General features: G+C 42.0%; 1 protein-coding gene across 1 annotated transcript in view; it reads right to left on the bottom strand.

Moving 5' to 3' along the window:
* LOC132888281 (cilia- and flagella-associated protein 45-like) overlaps nucleotides 1-19985 on the bottom strand; it is a 58169-nt gene that overhangs the window by 33954 nt on the left and 4230 nt on the right. Inside the window, exons 5-8 of the mRNA XM_060924352.1 lie at nucleotides 14009-14179; nucleotides 13735-13913; nucleotides 13520-13649; nucleotides 5346-5492 (exon numbers count right to left, since the gene is read on the bottom strand). Of these exons, the coding sequence (XP_060780335.1) occupies nucleotides 5346-5492; nucleotides 13520-13649; nucleotides 13735-13913; nucleotides 14009-14179 (627 nt within the window). The remainder of the gene's footprint in view (nucleotides 1-5345; nucleotides 5493-13519; nucleotides 13650-13734; nucleotides 13914-14008; nucleotides 14180-19985) is intronic.

Here is a 19985-nt window from a genome sequence, read left to right on the forward strand (position 1 = left end):
AGAATAAGATAAAATAAAAATTTTACTCCAGTGTACTGATGGAAAGGCTTAAACTCGAAGTTAAACACGAAAAAAAAAATATTTTCATTGTTGTGCTTCCCAAATCCACGTCACACACATAAAAGCCTCTAAGTTACAATCGCTCAGATAGTGTTTAAAAGGCTATTTTTAAAATTAAATAAAAGCCGGGCGTATGTGTGTTAAATAGATATAAATCTGACTGCTATCGAGTTTTTTGGCAAAAAATTCTGATAAATTTGTCTTTTATTTGGATTTAAATGTACGGTGTCCAACTGTTATGCGCTAACCAGGTGCCTGCTAATTCCTACTCAGAAGTGTTAAGACTGAGCTAACTAGGTCATGGGGATCTCCAGACACACTCATGTGATGTCACTGCGCGAGACATCCAGGATGCATGTAATGGCGGCGAAGTAGGTGAAAGTCGTAGTCTCTCCAACAAAATTACAACCATGTTACACGCATTACATACCAGTGACTCCTGTAGTTTCAGTTCATAAATATTTTATGGAAAGTTCTTTTTTTATTTCTCAGGTTAAATAACAATCTTACAAGATACAATTTAGGTGTGTTATCACTACTCTGGCTCCAATAGTTTTTCCTGGGTAAAACTGACATGAAATTTTTTTTAAATGGTTGGAGCCAATTTATGCATTTTAACTTTTTTTTCTGCATGATTTGAAATTATTTTCTTTCTCTATTAAGAAGAGTTCCTATATTAATATTTCACTCTAAGAAATCATGGCTATGACTATTTTTGTAAATCTTTTGGCTCAAAAATTAATGTCCAGGTTATACATGTGATGTCAGATCTTCACGGTATTCAATGTGGTCTCCTGCACAGCATAGTGGGAGAGTTATCTCCCCCTCATGATGTACAGTGTCTTGCAAAAGTATTCATCCCCCTTGGTGTTTGTCCTGTTTTGTTGCATTACAAGCTGGAATTAAAATGGATTTTTGGAGGGTTAGCACCATTTGATTTACACAACATGCCTACCACTTTAAAGGTGAAAATTGTTGTTTTATTGTGACACAAACAATAATCAAGATGAAAGAAAATAAATCTGGAGTGTGCATAGGTATTCACCCCCAAAGTCAATACTTTGTAGAGCCACCTTTTGCCACAATTACAGCTGCAAGTCTCTTGGGGCAAGTCTCTATTAGTTTAGCACATATTGCCACTGGGATTTTTGCCCATTCCTCAAGGCAAAACTGCTCCAACTCCTTCAAGTTAGATGGGTTGTGTTGGTGTACAGCAATCTTCAAGTTACGCCACAGATTCTCAATTGGATTGAGGTCTGGGCTTTGATTAGGCCATTCCAAGACATTTAAATGTTTCCCTTTAAACCACTCCAGTGTAGCTTTAGCAGTATGTTTAGAGTCATTGTCCTGCTGGAACGTGAACCTTCGTCCCAGTCTCAAACCTCTGGCCAACTCAAACAGGTTTTCCTCCAGAATTGCCCTGTATTTAGTGCCATCCATCTTTAATTCACTCCTGACTAGCTTTCCTGTCCCTGCAGATGAAGAACATCCCCACAGCATGATGCTGCCACCACCATGCTTCACTGTAGGAATGGTGTTCTCAGGGTGTTGGGTTTGCATCACACATGGCATTTCCCATGATGGCCAAAAAGATCAATTTTAGTCTAATTTGACCAGAGAATCTTCTTCCATGTGTTTGGGGAGTCTGCCACATGCTGTTGGGCAAACTCCAAACGTGTTTTCTTAAGCAATTACTTTTTTCTGGCCACTCTTCCATAAAGCCCCGCTCTGTGGAGTGCACGGCTTAAAGTGGTCCTATGGACAAATACTCCCATTAGAGGTCTGCGTGGGACAGAATTTTCAGTCCCGCTCCCACAAAGAATTATGATTTTCAGTCCCACTCCTGGCGGCACGGTGGTGTAGTGGTTAGCGCTGTCGCCTCACAGCAAGAAGGTCCTGGGTTCGAGCCCCGGGGCCGGCGAGGGCCTTTCTGTGTGGAGTTTGCATGTTCTCCCCGTGTCCGCGTGGGTTTCCTCCGGGTGCTCCGGTTTCCCCCACAGTCCAAATACATGCAGGTTAGGTTAACTGGCGACTCTAAATTGACCGTAGGTGTGAATGGTTGTCTGTGTCTATGTGTCAGCCCTGTGATGACCTGGCGACTTGTCCAGGGTGTACCCCGCCTTTCGCCCGTAGTCAGCTGGGATAGGCTCCAGCTTGCCTGCGACCCTGTAGAAGGATAAAGCGGCTAGAGATGATGAGATGAGTCCCGCCCGCGCCTGCCATATTTTGTCCCGCTCCCGCCCGCAAATCCCGCATGATGCAGACGTTCGCGTTATTTCTCATGAAATTTCTTGTCATTGGCTTGGGGAATTAAACATGCTGAGCTTAGCTGAGCTCTCCACTGACCAATCCTTCACCTAGCGCACGTAGCGAGGGTGCGCGTTGCCAGGCAGCATGAGGCTTTACAGAGATACCCAACACACCAACCAAAATCTACAGTGGATATTAAGAATATTGTACATTGCACATAGCTTATATGTCACTCCTCACATTTACATTCTAGGAAATACAAGTAGGCCTATAAGAAATTAATATAATTTAAAGACACAGCATGATGGTGCCCCGCCCCCTACTTTGAGTGGATTTGAGCATAAATATCTACAGCTCATGTTCAGGGGTGCGTTTCCCAAACAACCAACCAAGTTAGCATTAAACCAATATGGTACGATGCAAGTTTGAACTAACTAACATCCAAAAAACGACTGTTTCCCAAAGCTGTAGTACCAACTTGGTCTGAACCAAGTTGATTTAAACCAACACAGTTCAAACCACGATGTTTTCAGATGGTCTCGTTTATTGTCGGAATTCAGAGAAACAACCCGAAGTTGGCTGACCGTGCGAACGGCATTTCACCATTAAATGACTGTTAAGCCAAATTTGGTGCGTCCATAATCTTCCCCTGATGCTTGCAACTTGGTGTAGATGTTCATTTAGACTAATATAAAATTGCAATACCCCTCATTTGGAAATCACGTGTAAACAAAAGGCATCTCCATAAATTAAAGCATCATATACTAGTTTTGGCTATAAGGCTATTTGCCCTGATTAAAAATAGCTAAGCAAACTGCTGTGAGATGGCACAGATAACGTTATGTAGATCTACATGTGTATTTATAGGTGGCATTGTTAGGTTTATTGTAAGTTTATTGTTTAGACTCTGACATTCTGCTGACACATTCCAAGTTGAGCACTGCATGCACTCATGATTGACAGCTCTCGCTTTGCGCACTCGCACTCCCACTTCCGAGTCTGTGGCGTTATGATTCCAACCGCGATTTCATTCTCCTCTCATATGAAGTGTTGTGCAACCACAACCAGCTCCTCAGATTATACACTGTCTATTTCTCGCTTTAGACCACATCCGCAAATTTAGGCATCTTAAAATGTTTTTATTAATGCCAAATAAAATATCCAGCACAAATTATATATGATAGACATAAATTAATAATTTATAAATTTTATTTTAAACACGTTTTTAGTTAGCGGGACTGCAGCTTATCACCTCTCCCGCCTGCTCCTGCATTGTGCACTCCCCCTCCCGCCCGGAATGAGCTTTCAAAATTTGTCCCGTGCCGCACTGCTTTGTGTCGGGTCCCGCGGGACTCCCGCGGGAGTGCAGGGCTCTAACTCCCATCTTCACTGTGGATCTCTGCAGCTCCTTCAGTGTTATCTTTGGTGTCTTTGTTGCATCTCAGATTAATGCCCTCCTTGCCTGGTCTGTGAGTTTTGGTGGGCGGCCTTCTCTTGTCAGGTTTGTAGTGGTGCCATATTCTTTCCATTTTGCTATAATGGATTTAATGGTGCTCCCTGGGATATTCAAAGTTTGGGATATTTTTTATAACGCAACCCTGAGCTGTACTTCTTCACAACTTTGTCTCTGACCTGTTTGGAGGCTCCTTGGTTCTCGTGTTGCTTGCTTAGTAGTGCTGCAGAGTCAGGGTCCTTCCAGAACAGGTTGATTTATACAGACATCATGTGACAGATCATGTGACACTTTGATTGCACACAGGTGGATCTTAATCGACTAATTATGTGACTTATGAAGTGAATTGGTTGGACCAGCTCTTATTTAGGGGTTTCATGCGAAAGGGGGTGAATACCTATGCACACTCCAGATTTGTTTTTTCATCTTAATTATTGTGTGTGTCACAATAAAGCAACAATTTGCACATTTAAAGTGTTAGGCATGTTGTGTAAACCAAATGGTGCTAACCCCCCTGCCAAAATCCATTTCAATTCCATCTTGTAATGCAACAAAACAGGACAAACACCAAGGGGGATGAATACTTTTGCAAGACACTGTATATACCGGGATAGTCTCATCTCATCTCATTATCTCTAGCCACTTTATCCTGTCCTACAGGGTCGCAGGCAAGCTGGAGCCTATCCCAGCTGACTACAGGCGAAAGGCGGGGTACACCCTGGACGAGTCGCCAGGTCATCACAGGGCTGACACATAGACACAGACAACCATTCACACTCACATTCACACCTACGCTCAATTTAGAGTCACCAGTTAACCTAACCTGCATGTCTTTGGACTGTGGGGGAAACCGGAGCACCTGGAGGAAACCCACGCGGACACGGGGAGAACATGCAAACTCCACACAGAAAGGCCCTCGCCGGCCACGGGGCTCGAACCCGGACCTTCTTGCTGTGAGGCGACAGCGCTAACCACTACATCACCGTGCCGCCCTACCGGGATAGTATAACTATTAATTATAACCTGTATTTAAAGCTCTCCTTGCAGTTTTCAATTTTGAGTGGCATGTCACAAAGTAGTAACTCATCACAGAAAGAGCCAGGACCCTGTCACCGGTTCATTGGTTGTCCTTCCTTGAAAAACTTTTGGTAAGTACTAATCACTGCATACTGGGAGCACCCCACGTGATGTGCCATTTTGGAGATGCTCAGACAGTCATCTAGCCATCATAATTTGGCTCTTGTCAAAGTCACTTAGATCCTTACGCTTGCCCATTTTTCCTGCTTCCAACGCATCAACTTCAAGAACTCTTGCTGCCTAATATATCCCACCCCTTGACAGGTGCCATTGTAACAAGATAATCAAATGTTATTCACTTCACCTGTCAGTGGCCATAATGTTATGGCTAATCAGTGTATGTATTTGGCCATTTTTTGGTACTTGTTATAATGAGGGAACATTTGTAAAATCTTACACTAAATTGCATTACATTTCTTTCTCGTCTTCATTTTTTCCCTACAAGTATACAAACTTCTGTGTCATTAGCAATAAGGAAACACCCATGTATAGAGGCCTAACTCACCAATTTCTCGCGTGTATATTCCATAGCCTGAATGTCAGCCAGCCTCTCCTTTTCTTTCTCATGCTCCTTGGCAAGTAGATTTTGCTCATTGATTTTCTGAATTTCCAGCTGAAGCCTCTTTTGCTCTGCTTTCCTCTTTTCCATCACCTAAAGACACACACACACACACACACACACACACACACACACACACACACACCAGCCAAACATACATTAATGAGAATAAAGATGCCATGTTAGTCATTGCTACATACATCAGCTGGCACTGAGATGGACAGAAAAAAAAAATCATAACCAGAGAGACATTTCAAAATGGTAATGAATCGATTTCTGAAAGAATAGATTAAGTTATTTTGTTTTTGAGGAGTTCAGGATAGGGTTTCTATCATTGGAGGGTTGACTTAATATTTCATTACAATACTTAAAAGGTGCTGACTGCAAAGTTGAATTCTGGGCAAAATGTTCTATGTCGATAGCTGTTGGAGTTTCGAGATGTTGCGATACTGCACACACCGGGTACCCTATGGGTCACTGTTTTGCCGAGATAAAATGTGTCCTGCATTTTACGATTCCACAAATTGTCTTAGCAAGTGAGCAGCAATGTCACGTGACGACCGTGGGATATGTTTGACCTACTTTTAACCAAAACAAGCTGGCATGGGCAAACATGGCGGACTCCGCTCTCCAGCCAGCTAAAAGGCAGCGGAAAAGAAAAGGAAAGCCTGCCTCGGGAGTGCAACTGCAAGACAGAGCAAGGTTAAATGGCATGTCATTTTTCTAGACAGATAACTACAGTGGTGCTTGAAAGTTTGTGAACCCTTTAGAATTTTCTATATTTCTGCATAAGGCCACACCAATTTAATTAGTTGGTTCTCAGATTTTTTCAGGAAAAATATGAAGCGAGCAGGCGAAATAAAAAAAAAATAAAAAAAAATGCTCTGATGGTAAAATTAGCGGTGGAAATAGACCAAACAATACAGGCAAACCAGTAAACAGAATTAACACACCTGTCAAAGATTTTACGCTTCTGTTCGCTGAATATCCTAACAATCACAAAAACAGGCTTTGCAGGATTCCCCTCCACAGGCATGTTTCTTCCACAAGTCTTTATCGAAAGTGAAAGGGGCGATTTGATTGGTTTTCAACGTCACGTGACCTCACGTCACGTGACCTTTTCTGTTGGTGGGAGTTTGATTTCGATTTTTTTTTTCATTTTGCATTTTCTTCAAGCGGCGATTCCGAGAACCAACTAATTGAATTGGTGTGGACGAAATATGACCTAAAACATCATCAGATTTTCACACAAGTCCTAAAAGTAGATAAAGAGAACCCAGTTAAACAAATGAGACAAAAATATTATACTTGGTCATTTATTTATTGAGGAAAATGATCCAATATTGCACATCTGTGAGTGGCAAAAGTATGTGAACATTTGCTTTCAGTATCTGGTGTGACCCCCTTGTGCAGCAATAACTGCAACTAAACGTTTCCGGTAACCGTTGATCAGTCCTGCACACCGGCTTGGAGGAATTTTAGCCCATTCCTCCATACAGAACAGCTTCAGCTCTGGGATGTTGGTGGGTTTCCTCACATGAACTGCTCGCTTCAGGTCCTTCCACAACATTTCGATTGGATTAAGGTCAGGACTTTGACTTGGCCATTCCAAAACATTAACTTTATTCTTCTTTAACCATTCTTTGGTAGAATGACTTGTGTGTTTAGGGTCGTCTTGCTGCATGACCCACCTTCTCTTGAGATTCAGTTCATGGACAGATGTCCTGGCATTTTCTTTTAGAATTCGCTGGTATAATTCAGAATTCATTGTTCCATCAATGATGGCAAGCCATCCTGGCCCAGATGCAGCAAAACAGGCCCAAACTATAATACTACCACCAACACCACGTTTCACAGATGGGATAAGGTTCTTATGCTGGAATGCAGTGTTTTCCTTTCTCCAAACAGAACACTTCTCATTTAAACCAAAAAGTTCTATTTTGGTCTCATCAATCCACAAAACATTTTTCCAAGAGCCTTCTGGCTTGACCACGTGATCTTTAGCAAACTGCAGATGAGCAGCAATGTTCTTTTTGGAGAGCAGTGGCTTTCTCCTTGCAACCCTGCCATGCACACCATTGTTGTTCAGTGTTCTCCTGATGGTGGACTCATGAACATTTAACATTAGCCAATGAGAGCGAGGCCTTCAGTTGCTTAGAAGTTACTCTGGGGTCCTTTGTGACCTTGCTGACTATTACATGCCTTGCTCTTGGAGTGATCTTTGTTGGTCGACCACTCCTGGGGAGGGTAACAATGGTCTTGAATTTCCTCCATTTGTACACAATCTGTCTGACTGTGGATTGGTGGAGTCCAAACTCTTTAGAGATGTTTTTGTAACCTTTTCCAGCCTGATGAGCATCAACAATGCTTTTTCCAAGGTCCTCTGAAATCCCCTTTGTTCGTGACGTGATACACTTCTACAAACATGTGTTGTGAAGATCAGACTTTGATAGATCCCTGTTCTTTAAATAAAACAGGGTGCCCACTCACACCTGATTGTCATCCCATTGATTGAAAAACACCTGACTCTAATTTCACCTTCAAATTAACTGCTAACCCTAGAGGTTCACATACTTTTGCCACTCACAGATATGTAATATTGGATCATTTTCCTCAATAAATAAATGACCAAGTATAATATTTTTGTCTCATTTGTTTAACTGGGTTCTCTTTATCTACTTTTAGGACTTGTGTGAAAATCTGATGATGTTTTAGGTCATATTTATGCAGAAATATAGAAAATTCTAAAGGGTTCACAAACTTTCAAGCACCACTGTAAATCATTCTAGCTAGCGCTTAGCAACAGTGTCTTGCAAAAGTATTCATCCCCCTTGGTGTTTGTCCTGTTTCGTTGCATTACAAGCTGGAATTAAAATGGATTTTTGGAGGATTAGCACCATTTGATTTACACAACATGCCTACCACTTTAAAGGTGCACATTGTTTTTTTTTGTGACACAAACAATAATTAAGATGAAAAAACAGAAATCTGGAGTGTGCATAATAAGTATTCCCCCCCCCCCCAAAAAAAAGTCAATACTTTATAGAGCCACCTTTTGCTACAATTACAGCTGCAAGTCTCTTGGGGTATGTCTCTATTAGTTTAGCACATATTGCCACTGGGATTTTTGCCCATTCCTCAAGGCAAAACTGCTTCAACTCCTTCAAGTTAGATGGGTTGTGTTGGTGTACAGCAATCTTCAAGTTATGCTACAGATTCTCAATTGGATTGAGGTCTGGGCTTTGATTAGGCCATTCCAAGACATTTAAATGTTTCCCTTTATACCACTCCAGTGTAGCTTTAGCAGTATGTTTAGGGTCATTGTCCTGCTGGAATGTGAATCTTCGTCCCAGTCTCAAACCTCTGGCCAATTCAAACAGGTTTTCCTCCAGAATTGCCCTGTATTTAGTGCCATTCATCTTTAATTCAGTCCTCACCAGCTTTCCTGCCCCTGCAGATGAAAAACATCCCCATAGCATCCCCATAGCCACCACCATACTTCACTGTAGGAATGGTGTTCTCAGGGTGTTGGGTTTGCGCCACACATGGCGTTTCCCATGATGGCCAAAAAGTTCAATTTTAGTCTCATTTGACCAGAGAATCTTCTTCCATATGTTTGGGGAGTCTGCCACATGCTGTTGGGCAAACTCCAAACATGATTTCTTAAACAATGACTTTTTCTGTCCACTCTTCCATAAAGCCCCACTCTGTGGAGTGTATGGCTTAAAGTGGTCCGATGGACAGATACTACCATCTCCGCTGTGGATCTCTGCAGCTCTTTCAGTGTTATCTTTGGTGTCTTTGTTGCATCTCTGATTAATGTCTTCCGTGTCCGGTCTGTGAGTTTTGGTGGGCGGCCTTCTCTTGTCAGGTTTGTAGTGGTGCCATATTCTTTCCATTTTGCTATAATGGATTTAATGGTGCTCCCTGGGATATTCGAAGTTTGGGATATTTTTTATAACTCAACCCTGAGCTGTACTTCTTCACAACTTTGTCTCTGACCTGTTTGGAGGCTCCTTGGTTTTCATGTTGCTTGCTTAGTAGTGCTGCAGAGTCAGGGTCCTTCCAGAACAGATTGATTTATACAGACATCATGTGACAGATCATGTGACATTTTGATTGCACACACGTGGATCTTAATCGACTAATTATGTGACTTATGAAGTGAATTGGTTGGACCAGCTCTTATTTAGGGGTTTCATATGACAGGGGGTGAATACTTATGCACACTCCAGATTTCTGTTTTTTCATCTTAATGATTTTTTTTTTTTATTGTGACACAAACAATGTGCACCTTTAAAGTGGTAGGCATGTTGTGTAGATCAAATGGTGCTAACCCCCCAAAAATCCATTTTAATTCCAGCTTGTAATGTGACAAAACAGGACAAACACCAAGGGGGATGAATACTTTTGCAAGGCACTGTATCTTAGCCATAGAATGCACGGTTTCAACTCCATGGTAGCGAGTATGGAGATATAGGGACCTTTCACGTGATGTCATCATAACTACGGATTTGTTTATCTGGCCAAGCTTTGTGCTTGACAACAACCAGCACAAGTGTATATGAGTGATTGTAAGCCCAATTCAGTAAACATCTGCAGATAAACTTGTAGAAGTTACAGATAAAAGAACAATGCCAGAGACCTGTAGTAAACAAATAACAGATGTGGAGATTAGACTGGTTTAACTTTTCGCCGCTTCCCGGCAAACCCAGAAAGACGAGAAAAATGGCGAGCTGCAGTTAAACAGGAAGACTGTATGCCAACAAAACATTCCTGTATGTGTGGAGAACATTTTATATCGGGTTAGTGTGAAAGCTCTGTGCAACATTAAAATGTATATCTGGATATAGGCTTTGGACTTGATATATTTTATTAGACCTACTGCTTGGATAGACTAGGAGCATGTTTGTTATGTACTGATAATGTAGACGAGGCTAAACACCATAAAATATGCTAGCTGTAGGCCCTGGCTTGTTTATTACTATTAGAAGTCCATGTTTGAGCTTAGCTTTGTCATAATAAGGTATTTTTTAAATCGGGAATTTCCCGTAATGTTCCAGCACGAAACCGGCCTTGAAATATTGGTAGGCATCTGTAACTTTTGTAAGCCTTTAGCATCTCTGGTGTATTTAGAAGTTCCAAATACTAAATAGTTCAGGATGTTGTAGTATCCCAAATCCAGTAGCTGGTTTGCCGAACACTTTTCAAGTAGAATTGTTCTCTGGCATTTTTGTTTTAGATGTAATGTCTACAAGTTTATCTGTAGATGTTTAATGAATGTGGCTTACGATCACTCGCATACACTTGTGCCAGTTATTGTCAAACACAAAGCTCACCAGTCAGTCAATATGGCCGCGTAAACAAATCCGCAGTTGCGGTGATATCACGTGAAAGCAACCATGAGGTTGTGACCCTTTTGTTTTGTTCTCTTTTACTTTGTTTGTTAAACAGCATAATCTAACAGATTTGTCAAGGCATTCGGGAAAAATTCTTCAAGTACGAGCCCTGCGTCCCAGGACGTGTTAAAATTCTGAATATGCATTTTTTTTTTTTTACATTTTTGCGTGTAAAAATGCACAATTTCTGTATTCATGCGATCCCTGTTAGGCACGTGTAAAGAAATGCTGTAGACCAAAAAATGGCTTGAACAATAATGGAATGAAATGCTTCAACATTTAATTAAAAAAAAAAAAATTTATATATATATATATACAGTTGAACTCAAAATTATTAGCCCCCCTTAAATTTTGGAACATTTTCCCAAATATCCTCCAAATGTTTAAAGCATTGATAAAAATTGATATACACAAACAATCACCAGTACTATTCAGATGTTTGTGGTGCATTTTGGAATATGAAATTAGTTTTAGGCTGTCTTTATATGAAATATGGTAAAAATGAGTTGGTCAAAAATATTAGCCCCCATGTGGATTCTTGCTTTTAAAACACAGTTAATTAACCAATCAGCTTTTAAACAACACCTGTGCAATCAATTGGCTTCCTAGCAACACCTGTAGTCAATTGGCTCCATTCAACAGTTTAAAAGGACTCCAAGGAACAGGGCATTTGAATGAATGAGGAGGATTACTATTTGTCACAATGCCGAAGACTAAAGAAATAAGTCTTGAACTCCGACAAAAGATTGTGGAGGCTCGTGACAAGGGCCAAGGCTACACTGCCATTTCGAAGAGGTTTACAGTCTCCAGAACTGCAGTTCGGTGCATCATTGCCAAGTACAAGGAGACAAATTCGGTCAAGAACAAACCTGGTCGTGGACGCAAGTGTAAGATCTCAAGAACTCTGGAAAGAAAAATTGTCAGAGATGTCCGTAAAGAGCCCCGTACATCTGCAAAGGAAATTGTTGCTGACCTGGCCTCTTCTGGAGTTTGTGTGTCAAGGCACACTGTTGTGAGGGCTCTTCATCGGAATGGGCTTCGGGGCTATCGTCCCAGAAGAACCCCCTTACTAAAACATCGTCACATCAAAGCCCGACTAAAGTTTGCCCGTGAGTACTTGAAGAAGAAAGATGAGTTTTGGAAGTCTGTGCTTTGGTCAGATGAGACGAAATTGGAGCTGTTTGGGCATATGGACATTGCCTATGTATGGCGAAGAAAGGGAGAGGCCTTCAACCCTGTGAACACAGTTCCCACAGTTAAACGTGGTGGTGGCAGCATCATGCTGTGGGGCTGTTTTGCAGCCTCAGGTACAGGCAGTCTGGTTCGGGTGCATGGCACCATGAAAAAGGAAGATTACCTAAAAATACTGAAGGAAAACATGCAGAAGTCTGCTCTCACTTTGCGCTTAGGTCGTCGTTGGGTCTTCCAGCAAGATAACGACCCAAAGCATACATCTGAAATAGTCCAGCAATACTTCAAGGATACCAAGACCAACATCATACAGTGGCCTGCACAGAGCCCAGATCTCAATCCAATAGAAAACCTGTGGCAAGTGCTGAAAAAGAACGTCCATGCACGAAAACCATCCAATTTGGGCCAGTTGGAACAGTTTGCAATGGAGGAATGGGCCAAAATTCCTCAGGAGACCTGTGCCAACCTAGTGAAAAACTATTCCAAGAGGTTGTTGTCAGTTGTGGGTCAAAAAGGGTACACAATTGACTACTAATGGTCAGGGGGCTAATAATTTTGAACATCTCACTTTTGCTGTTTTTGGTTGAAACTCAGTGTGATAAGATATTGTAATGAAACTTGTTGGACAATGTCTTCATAGTGCATTTATTTCAAGAATAAAAACATTTGTTGTCAATGGTCATTTTCATGGAGAAATCAAGAATTATGTTCAATTCCACAAGGGGGGCTAATAATTTTGAGTTCAACTGTATATATATATATATATATATATATATATATATATATATATATATATTAAAAACACGCTAGTAGGTTTATTTTAGCAAACATGTTTTGAGTATAAAAGTAGCCGTGTACTGATATTCTTGCTGCACCTGATGAGAGAGCAAGTCGCTCTCGAAACAGGCTTGTCATGCGCAATAAAATCATGCGTACAAATTGAAGTATTTTCTCTTTATTTTGTTTTAGAAATAAAAACAGCAGTAAGCCATAATAAATGAAACAAATTCGATATTTGGTGTGAGATGACCCTTTGCTTTAAAAAAAAAAAAAAGTATTTTCAGGTAAAATTAGTGCAGTTTTATAAGGAAATGAGCTGTCGGTTTTACTGAGTATCTTACAGAACCAGCCACAATTATTCTGGACACTTTGTCACACTCGCTTCTTAATTTTGCAGCAAAACCCAGTAGCCTTCATTACGTTTTCTTTTTTAATCTGAAAAATGGTCTGTTATGTAATATACTGCTCAGATACAAACTTTTTTTCTGTAACATTTAATTTTGTGCTGGAAAACAAATGTTTGTAACTCTAAAATGTTTTTGTACTGACTTGATAATGTATAAATCATAAAATAGAAATCTACAGTATAGCAAAGTTTGCATGAAAAAAATAGGGTGCCTAAGACTTTTGCACAGTACTGTGTATACAGTATATCCACCAAGGTCAGACTACTGGGCTTTCCAGCTTTTTCAACACTTGATCACATCTTTCTTGAAATGTTTTGGGTTTGAGAGGCTTCTGATGCCATACCATCAAATCCTCCATTTGCATCCTCTTCACATCCTCCAGCCTCTTCTGCCCTTCCTGTTCCTTCAGCACTTCCTCCAGCATGCGCTCCTCCTGACGCTTCTCAATCTGTTTGATGATGCTCAGCTTCCCTCTGTAACAAACATGTATCCCTAACATATTCAGTATTGTAAACAAGCATTGAAAAGTTTGAGAAGTGACACATTAAAAGCCCTCACTGAATCCTCTCATTTTTGCGTCGGTTGTCAATCTGTTCCTGCTTCTCAAGGTCGTGCTGACAGTGTGCCTTCATCATGGCATCCAGCCTGCGCTCCTCCTCCTGCATCATAGACAGAATCTCCTTCTTCTCCTGAATCTGACCGTCCCTCTCCACATGGCACTGCGCCTTCAGAATCAGCTGTGGAGTTATGTTAACACATACAAGAACACATGAACACCAGACAGACAGACAGACAGACAGACAAAACTAATGAGTGAGAACATGACTCAGACCTCGTTAAGCTTCTTGACCTCATCTTCTTGCTCCATTCTCAGGGTGTTCGCCCTCTCCAGTAAGTACTGATCACGATCCCTAGCCTCAGCTTCCAGCTCACTAAGGGCTTGGTTCTTCTGACGGGATAAGTCTGCTTGCTCAATGAGCTCCCTCCTCTGCTGAGCAGCATGCTAACACAGACACGGAAACAGTGAGTGCCTTCTACATTATACACTATCTACATGCATTATCTGTAGCCGCTTATCCTGTCCTACAGGGTCACAGGCAAGCTGGAGCCTATCCCAGCTGACTATGGGTGAGAGGCAGGGTACATAGACACATACAACCATTCTCACTCACATTCACACCTACGGTCAATTTAGAGCCACCAGTTAACCTAACCTGCATGTCTTTGGACTGTGGGGGAAACCGGAGCACCCGGAGGAAACCCACGCGGACACGGGGAGAACATGCAAACTCCACACAGAAAGGCCCTCGTCAGCTGCTGGGCTCAAACCCAGAACCTTCTTGCTGTGAGGCGACAGCACTAACCACTACACCACCGTGCCGCCATATTATTTATATATATATATATATATATATATATATACACACACACACACACACACACACTGTATATATGTGACACCTCACCGAATCCGAGCTAATCGCAAAAGAAGCTTTTTTTTTTCGAAATTTGTGATTTTCGTTTTTTTCCATCATGTGCAAGTTGAGATCTTGAAGAATGCAATCAGTATTTCAGATAATAGATTGTTTTGTTGGAAAAGCATACATTTTTTGTTGCAAATTGTCTCGTTTTTGTCAGGACTGTAGCCTGCTGGGGGTGTGTGGGTAAATTACCATATGGGCCATTCACATGATTTAAGTCTTTTGTTTTGTTTTCGCCAATCAGCTGTATGATACGAGCTGAGCTCGTGGCTACTTAAGCTGCATACAGGCATGTAATTTCACTATGGAATGAGCAAGCTAAACAGAGCGCAGAGGAGCTGAAACACTGTGAAGCAAACAGACACACGGTATTTACATCGGAGATAACCATTTCTAGCACAAAAAAAAAAAACGCAACCAAAAGGAAGTGTTCTAGGACTACATTCCATCGGAGGCATTGGTGTGTGCAAGGCGATGTTTCTCTTTCTGATGGGGTAAGTTTATTAATCTAAGGCTGTGTGGTTATTTTTGCATGTAACGGAGAGTGTTGTGGTTTGGTTACATGAAACTAGCATTGTGTTAGTTGTGTTATCATCATGCTATCTTTCTTTCTTACGGTGTGAGTATTTTGTTATTTTTGCATGTAATGGAGAGTGTTGTGGTTTGGAACTAGCGTTGTGTTAGTTGTGTCATCATCATGCTATCTTTCTTTCTTACGGTGTGAGTAATTTTTCAACCACAAAACGTTAAAGTATACTTTAGGACTTATTTTTGTACTTCATAATTGTTTTGGGCATACTTTGCATGGAAGGAAAATTGACGTGGTGATCTTTGTTTACATGAAAGTAGCATCGTGCTAGCTCGTAGGGGGTAGGGCTTTCCTTAATGTCATGCAGATGAGCACCATTATGTGCCCGCCCTACACCCAGAGTAGCTGAGAAGGAAAACTTTGAGGGCGATTTTCTCCCTTTTTTGTTTTAAGAGGTATGCACTTTCAAAAGGCCACACATTCTTCAAATATTGTCAGATCTCCACATGGAAGGCATCATTGGAAAGCTTAGAAACTGTACCTTCTGCATCTGTCAATAACTCAAAATGCCCCCGGGCGGACATGTGTCCCTAGATTCCGTTATCTGACACATATATATATAAAAATTCAGCCGCTGGGGGTGCATAAGCGTACTCTTGGTGGCGGTCCCAAGCCCGGATAAATTAGAGAGGGTTGCGTCAGGAAGGGCATCCGGCATAAAACTGTGCCAAATCTAACATGCGGAATGAAAAGAGAAATACCATACCGGATCGGTTGGGGCCCGGATTAACAACGACTGCCTCCGGTACTGTTGGTCAACAGGGTGCCGGTGGAAAGTGTGCTACTGTTGTGTCAAAACGGAGAAGGAGAAAGAGAGGGGGGAGGTGTGTTAGGAGAGAGTGTGAAAGATGGAAGGGAAGGAGCTTAGAATTGAGGGTAGGAACACTGAATGTAGGAACATTGACTGGCAGAGCGAGAGAGTTAGCAGGTATGATAGAAAGAAGGAAGTTGGACATTTTGTGTGTGCAGGAGACGAGGTGGAAAGGAAGCAAGGCCAAGAATATTGGAGATGGATGCAAGTTGTTTTATTATGAAGTCAATGGAAAGAGAAATGGTGTTGGTATTGTTTTGAGGGGAGAGTTGGTCTGATTGATGTGAAGAGGGTGTCAGATAGAGCGATAGGCATGAAGATGGAGATTCAAGGAATGGTAATCAATGTTGTGTGCGCATATGCCCCACAGGTTGGATGTGAGAATGAAGAGAAAGACTCTTTCTGGGAAAAGATGGATGAAGTGGTAGAAAGTATACCGAGGGAGGAGCACGTGCTGATAGGAGCAGATTTCAACGGACACGTTGGCAAGGGAAACAGAGGAGATGAGGACGTGATGGGCAGATATGGTGTAAAGAGAGAAATGTGGAAGGGCAAATGGTGGTAGATTTTTCAAAAAGGATGAATTTGGCAATAGTTAATACATACTTTGAGAAGAAAGAGCAGCACAGGGTGACTTTTAAGACTGGAGGAAGAGCTACACAGGTGGACTACATACTCTGCAGAAGGGGTAACCTGAAGGAGATTGGAGACTGTAAAATGATGGCGGGGAGAGTGTACCTAGACAACATCAAGTGGTCGTGTGCAGGATGAGCTTGAAAGTGAAAAAGAGGAAGCGTGAAATAGCGGAGCTGAAGATTAAGTGGTGGAAACTAAAAGAGGTTGAACATCAGAAGGAGTTTAGGGAAGAAATGAGACAAGCATTGAGTGGTCATGGAAGTCTGCCAGAAGATTGGAATACTATTGCTGTACTAAGAGAGGCAGCAAGGAAGGTGCTTGGGTGGTCATCGGGAAGGAGGAAGGAAGACAAGGAGACATGGTGGTGGAACAAAGAAGTGCAGGAAATTATAAAAAAGAGAAGAGGCTAGCAAAGAAGAATTGGGATGATCAGAGAGGCGAGGAAAGCAGGCGGTTATACAGAGAGACGAGACAGAAGGCAAAAAGAGCGGTAGCAAAGGCGAAAGCAGATGCATACCAGGAGTTGTACGAAAGACTAGAGACCAAAGAAGGAGAGAAAGACCTGTACAGACTAGCTAGGCAGAGAAACAGGGAAGCGAGGGATGTACAGCAGGTAAGAGTGATGAAAGATATAAATGGAAATGTGCTGACAAACAAAGAGAGTGTATTAAGAAGGTGGAAAGAGTACTTTGAGGATTTATTAAATGAGGAGAATCCAAGAGAGAAAAGGTCAGATTCGTTGGAGACAGCAAATCAGGAAGCAGGGTTGGTTAGTAAGGATGAGGTGAGGGCAGCCATGAAAAGAATGAAGACTGGGAAAGCAGTCGGACCAGATGGTATCCCGATTGAGGCTTGGAGATGTTTGGGTAAGACAGCTGTGGAGTTCCTTATGAGGTTGTTTAATAAGATCCTAGAGAATGAGAAAATGCCGAATGAATGGAGAGTGTGCTAGTCCCAATATACAAGAATAAGGGAGATGTACAGAGCTGCAGTAATTACAGAGGGATAAAACTGATGAGCCACACCATGAAGCTATGGGAAAGGGTATTGGAGGCGAGATTGAGAAGAACAGCACTATGGGTTTATGCCAAGGAAGAGCACGTCGGATGCAATTTTTGCTTTAAGAATGTTAATGGAGAAGTACAGAGAAGGCCAGAGAAAGCTACATTGTGTGTTTGTAGACCTGGAGAAGGCATACGATAGAGTGCCGAGAGATGTGTTATGGTATTGTATGAGAAAGAGTGGAGTGAATGAGAAGTATATGAGAGTGGTGCAAGACATGTATGAGAACAGTGAAACTGCAGTGAGGTGTGCAGTTGGAACGACTGAATGGTTCAAGGTGAAGGTGGGACTCCATCAAGGATCTGATTTGAGTCCTTTCTTGTTTGCCATAGTGATGGATAGCTTGACAGACAAAGTGAGGCAAGAGTCACCATGGAACATGATGTTTGCGGATGATATTGTGATGAAAGTGGAAAGGAGGTTGAGTTGGGTTTGGAGAGATGGAGGTATGCATTGGAACGAAGAGGAATGAAGGTGAGCAGTAGCAAAACAGAATACATGTGCATCAATGAGAATGGGGATGAGAGTGTAGTAAAGATGCAAGGAGTAGACGTAAAGAAAGTTGGTGAATTCAGGTACCTGGGGTCAACTGTGCAGGAAAATGGGGGTTGCGATAGTGAGGTGAGAAAGCGAGTGCAGGCAGGGTGGAGCAGTTGGAGAAGGATTTCGGGAGTCATTTGTGATAGGAAAGTCCCAGCAAAAGTGAAAGGTAAGCTGTATAAGACAGTAGTGAGACCAGCTGTGATGTATGGATTGGAGACCATACCCTTAACGAAGAGACAGGAGGCAAAGTTGGAGGTGGCGGAGTTGAGGATGTTATGGTTTGCGATGGGAGTGACGAGGTTGGACAGGATAAGGAACGAGCACATCAGAGGGACAGCACATGTGGAGAGCTTGGGAATTAAGCTAAGAGAGATGAGACTGAGATGGTATGGGCACATCCTGAGAAGAGATGCAGAGCATGTTGGAAGGAGAATGTTGAGGATGGAGCTGCCAGGCAAACGAAAACAAGGAAGGCCAAAGATACATGGATGTGGTGCGAGAGGACATGAAAGTGGCAGGTGTGGTAGAGGAGGATACGGAAGACAGGGAGCAATGGAGACGAAAGATCTGCTGTGGCGACCCCTAATCGTGAGCAGCCAAAAGAAGATGTGGATAGAAATATATATTCTGTCCACATCCACTGGATATGAGCAGTCACACACTCTGACTACTACTAGGCTGTCAGCTCATATACCGTGAAAAACAAAATGGCGGCGCGCGTTGCTGAACCAACTGAGGACGAAATAAAAACTCTACTTGAAAACAAAACCCCAAAATTTATCATCAAGTATTTAAAAGAAACAGAAATAGTTAAAGGAAATGTGGGGAATTTGCCCACTACCCACCTCTCTCTGTGCTTCAGTGTCCACCCCAAACAGGGAACTGCTACATAACAGAGAAGCAGAAGGCTACAGACCTTAAAGTGCATATTCTGAACCAATTTTGTGTTTTTATATGAAAGTATGTCCCTTTACACACTCATCCAGAAGGGTAATTTTTCACAAGGCCATCTGTCTACAGCAGAAAAAAATAAAATAACAAAACGCGTCTGGAAAAATCCCAAGGGAGTCTGGAGCCAGATTCGTGACGTTACCTGCGGAAGCGCCAGCAGGCTGCGAGAGCTTTGCACGGTTTCAGTGCACAGCCTGTGTAGACCAAGCGCTCCCATTTCTCTCTCATTGTCTGGTCTTTTGGAAAACGATGAGTACTAATCCCATCAAGATTGGTGTTACTACACCCTCCTACGATACATCTGTTAACCATTTTAACAATTATGTGATAATGTTGAAGAAATTTGCAGAAAACCACCAGGGGCCTCATGTACAAAGACCTGCGTGGATTTCCCACTAAATATGTGCGCACGTCAAAATCGGGAAATTTGCGTACGACCAAAAAAATCCGGATGTATCAATCAGTGCGTACGAAGGTTTCCACGCACTCTCCTGTTGTACATACCAATCAACGTGGAATTCGGCGCACATGCATGAGCCCCGTTCCCCACCCCGTCTCCTCCCTCAATTATTCCACACTGAATATGTTAATTAGTATAAATAGACCTGCAGTAAGGCCCGCGTTAGGTAAAAGACATGGCAACTTTTACTAATGCGTTAATGTTAATTAAATGTTAGAAATCTCGCGTTAATCAAATTAACATTTAACATTTACATTTATTCGCGTTAATCCCTGC

Source organism: Neoarius graeffei, chromosome 6 (assembly GCF_027579695.1).
Source record: "Neoarius graeffei isolate fNeoGra1 chromosome 6, fNeoGra1.pri, whole genome shotgun sequence".
Lineage (NCBI taxonomy): Eukaryota > Metazoa > Chordata > Actinopteri > Siluriformes > Ariidae > Neoarius > Neoarius graeffei.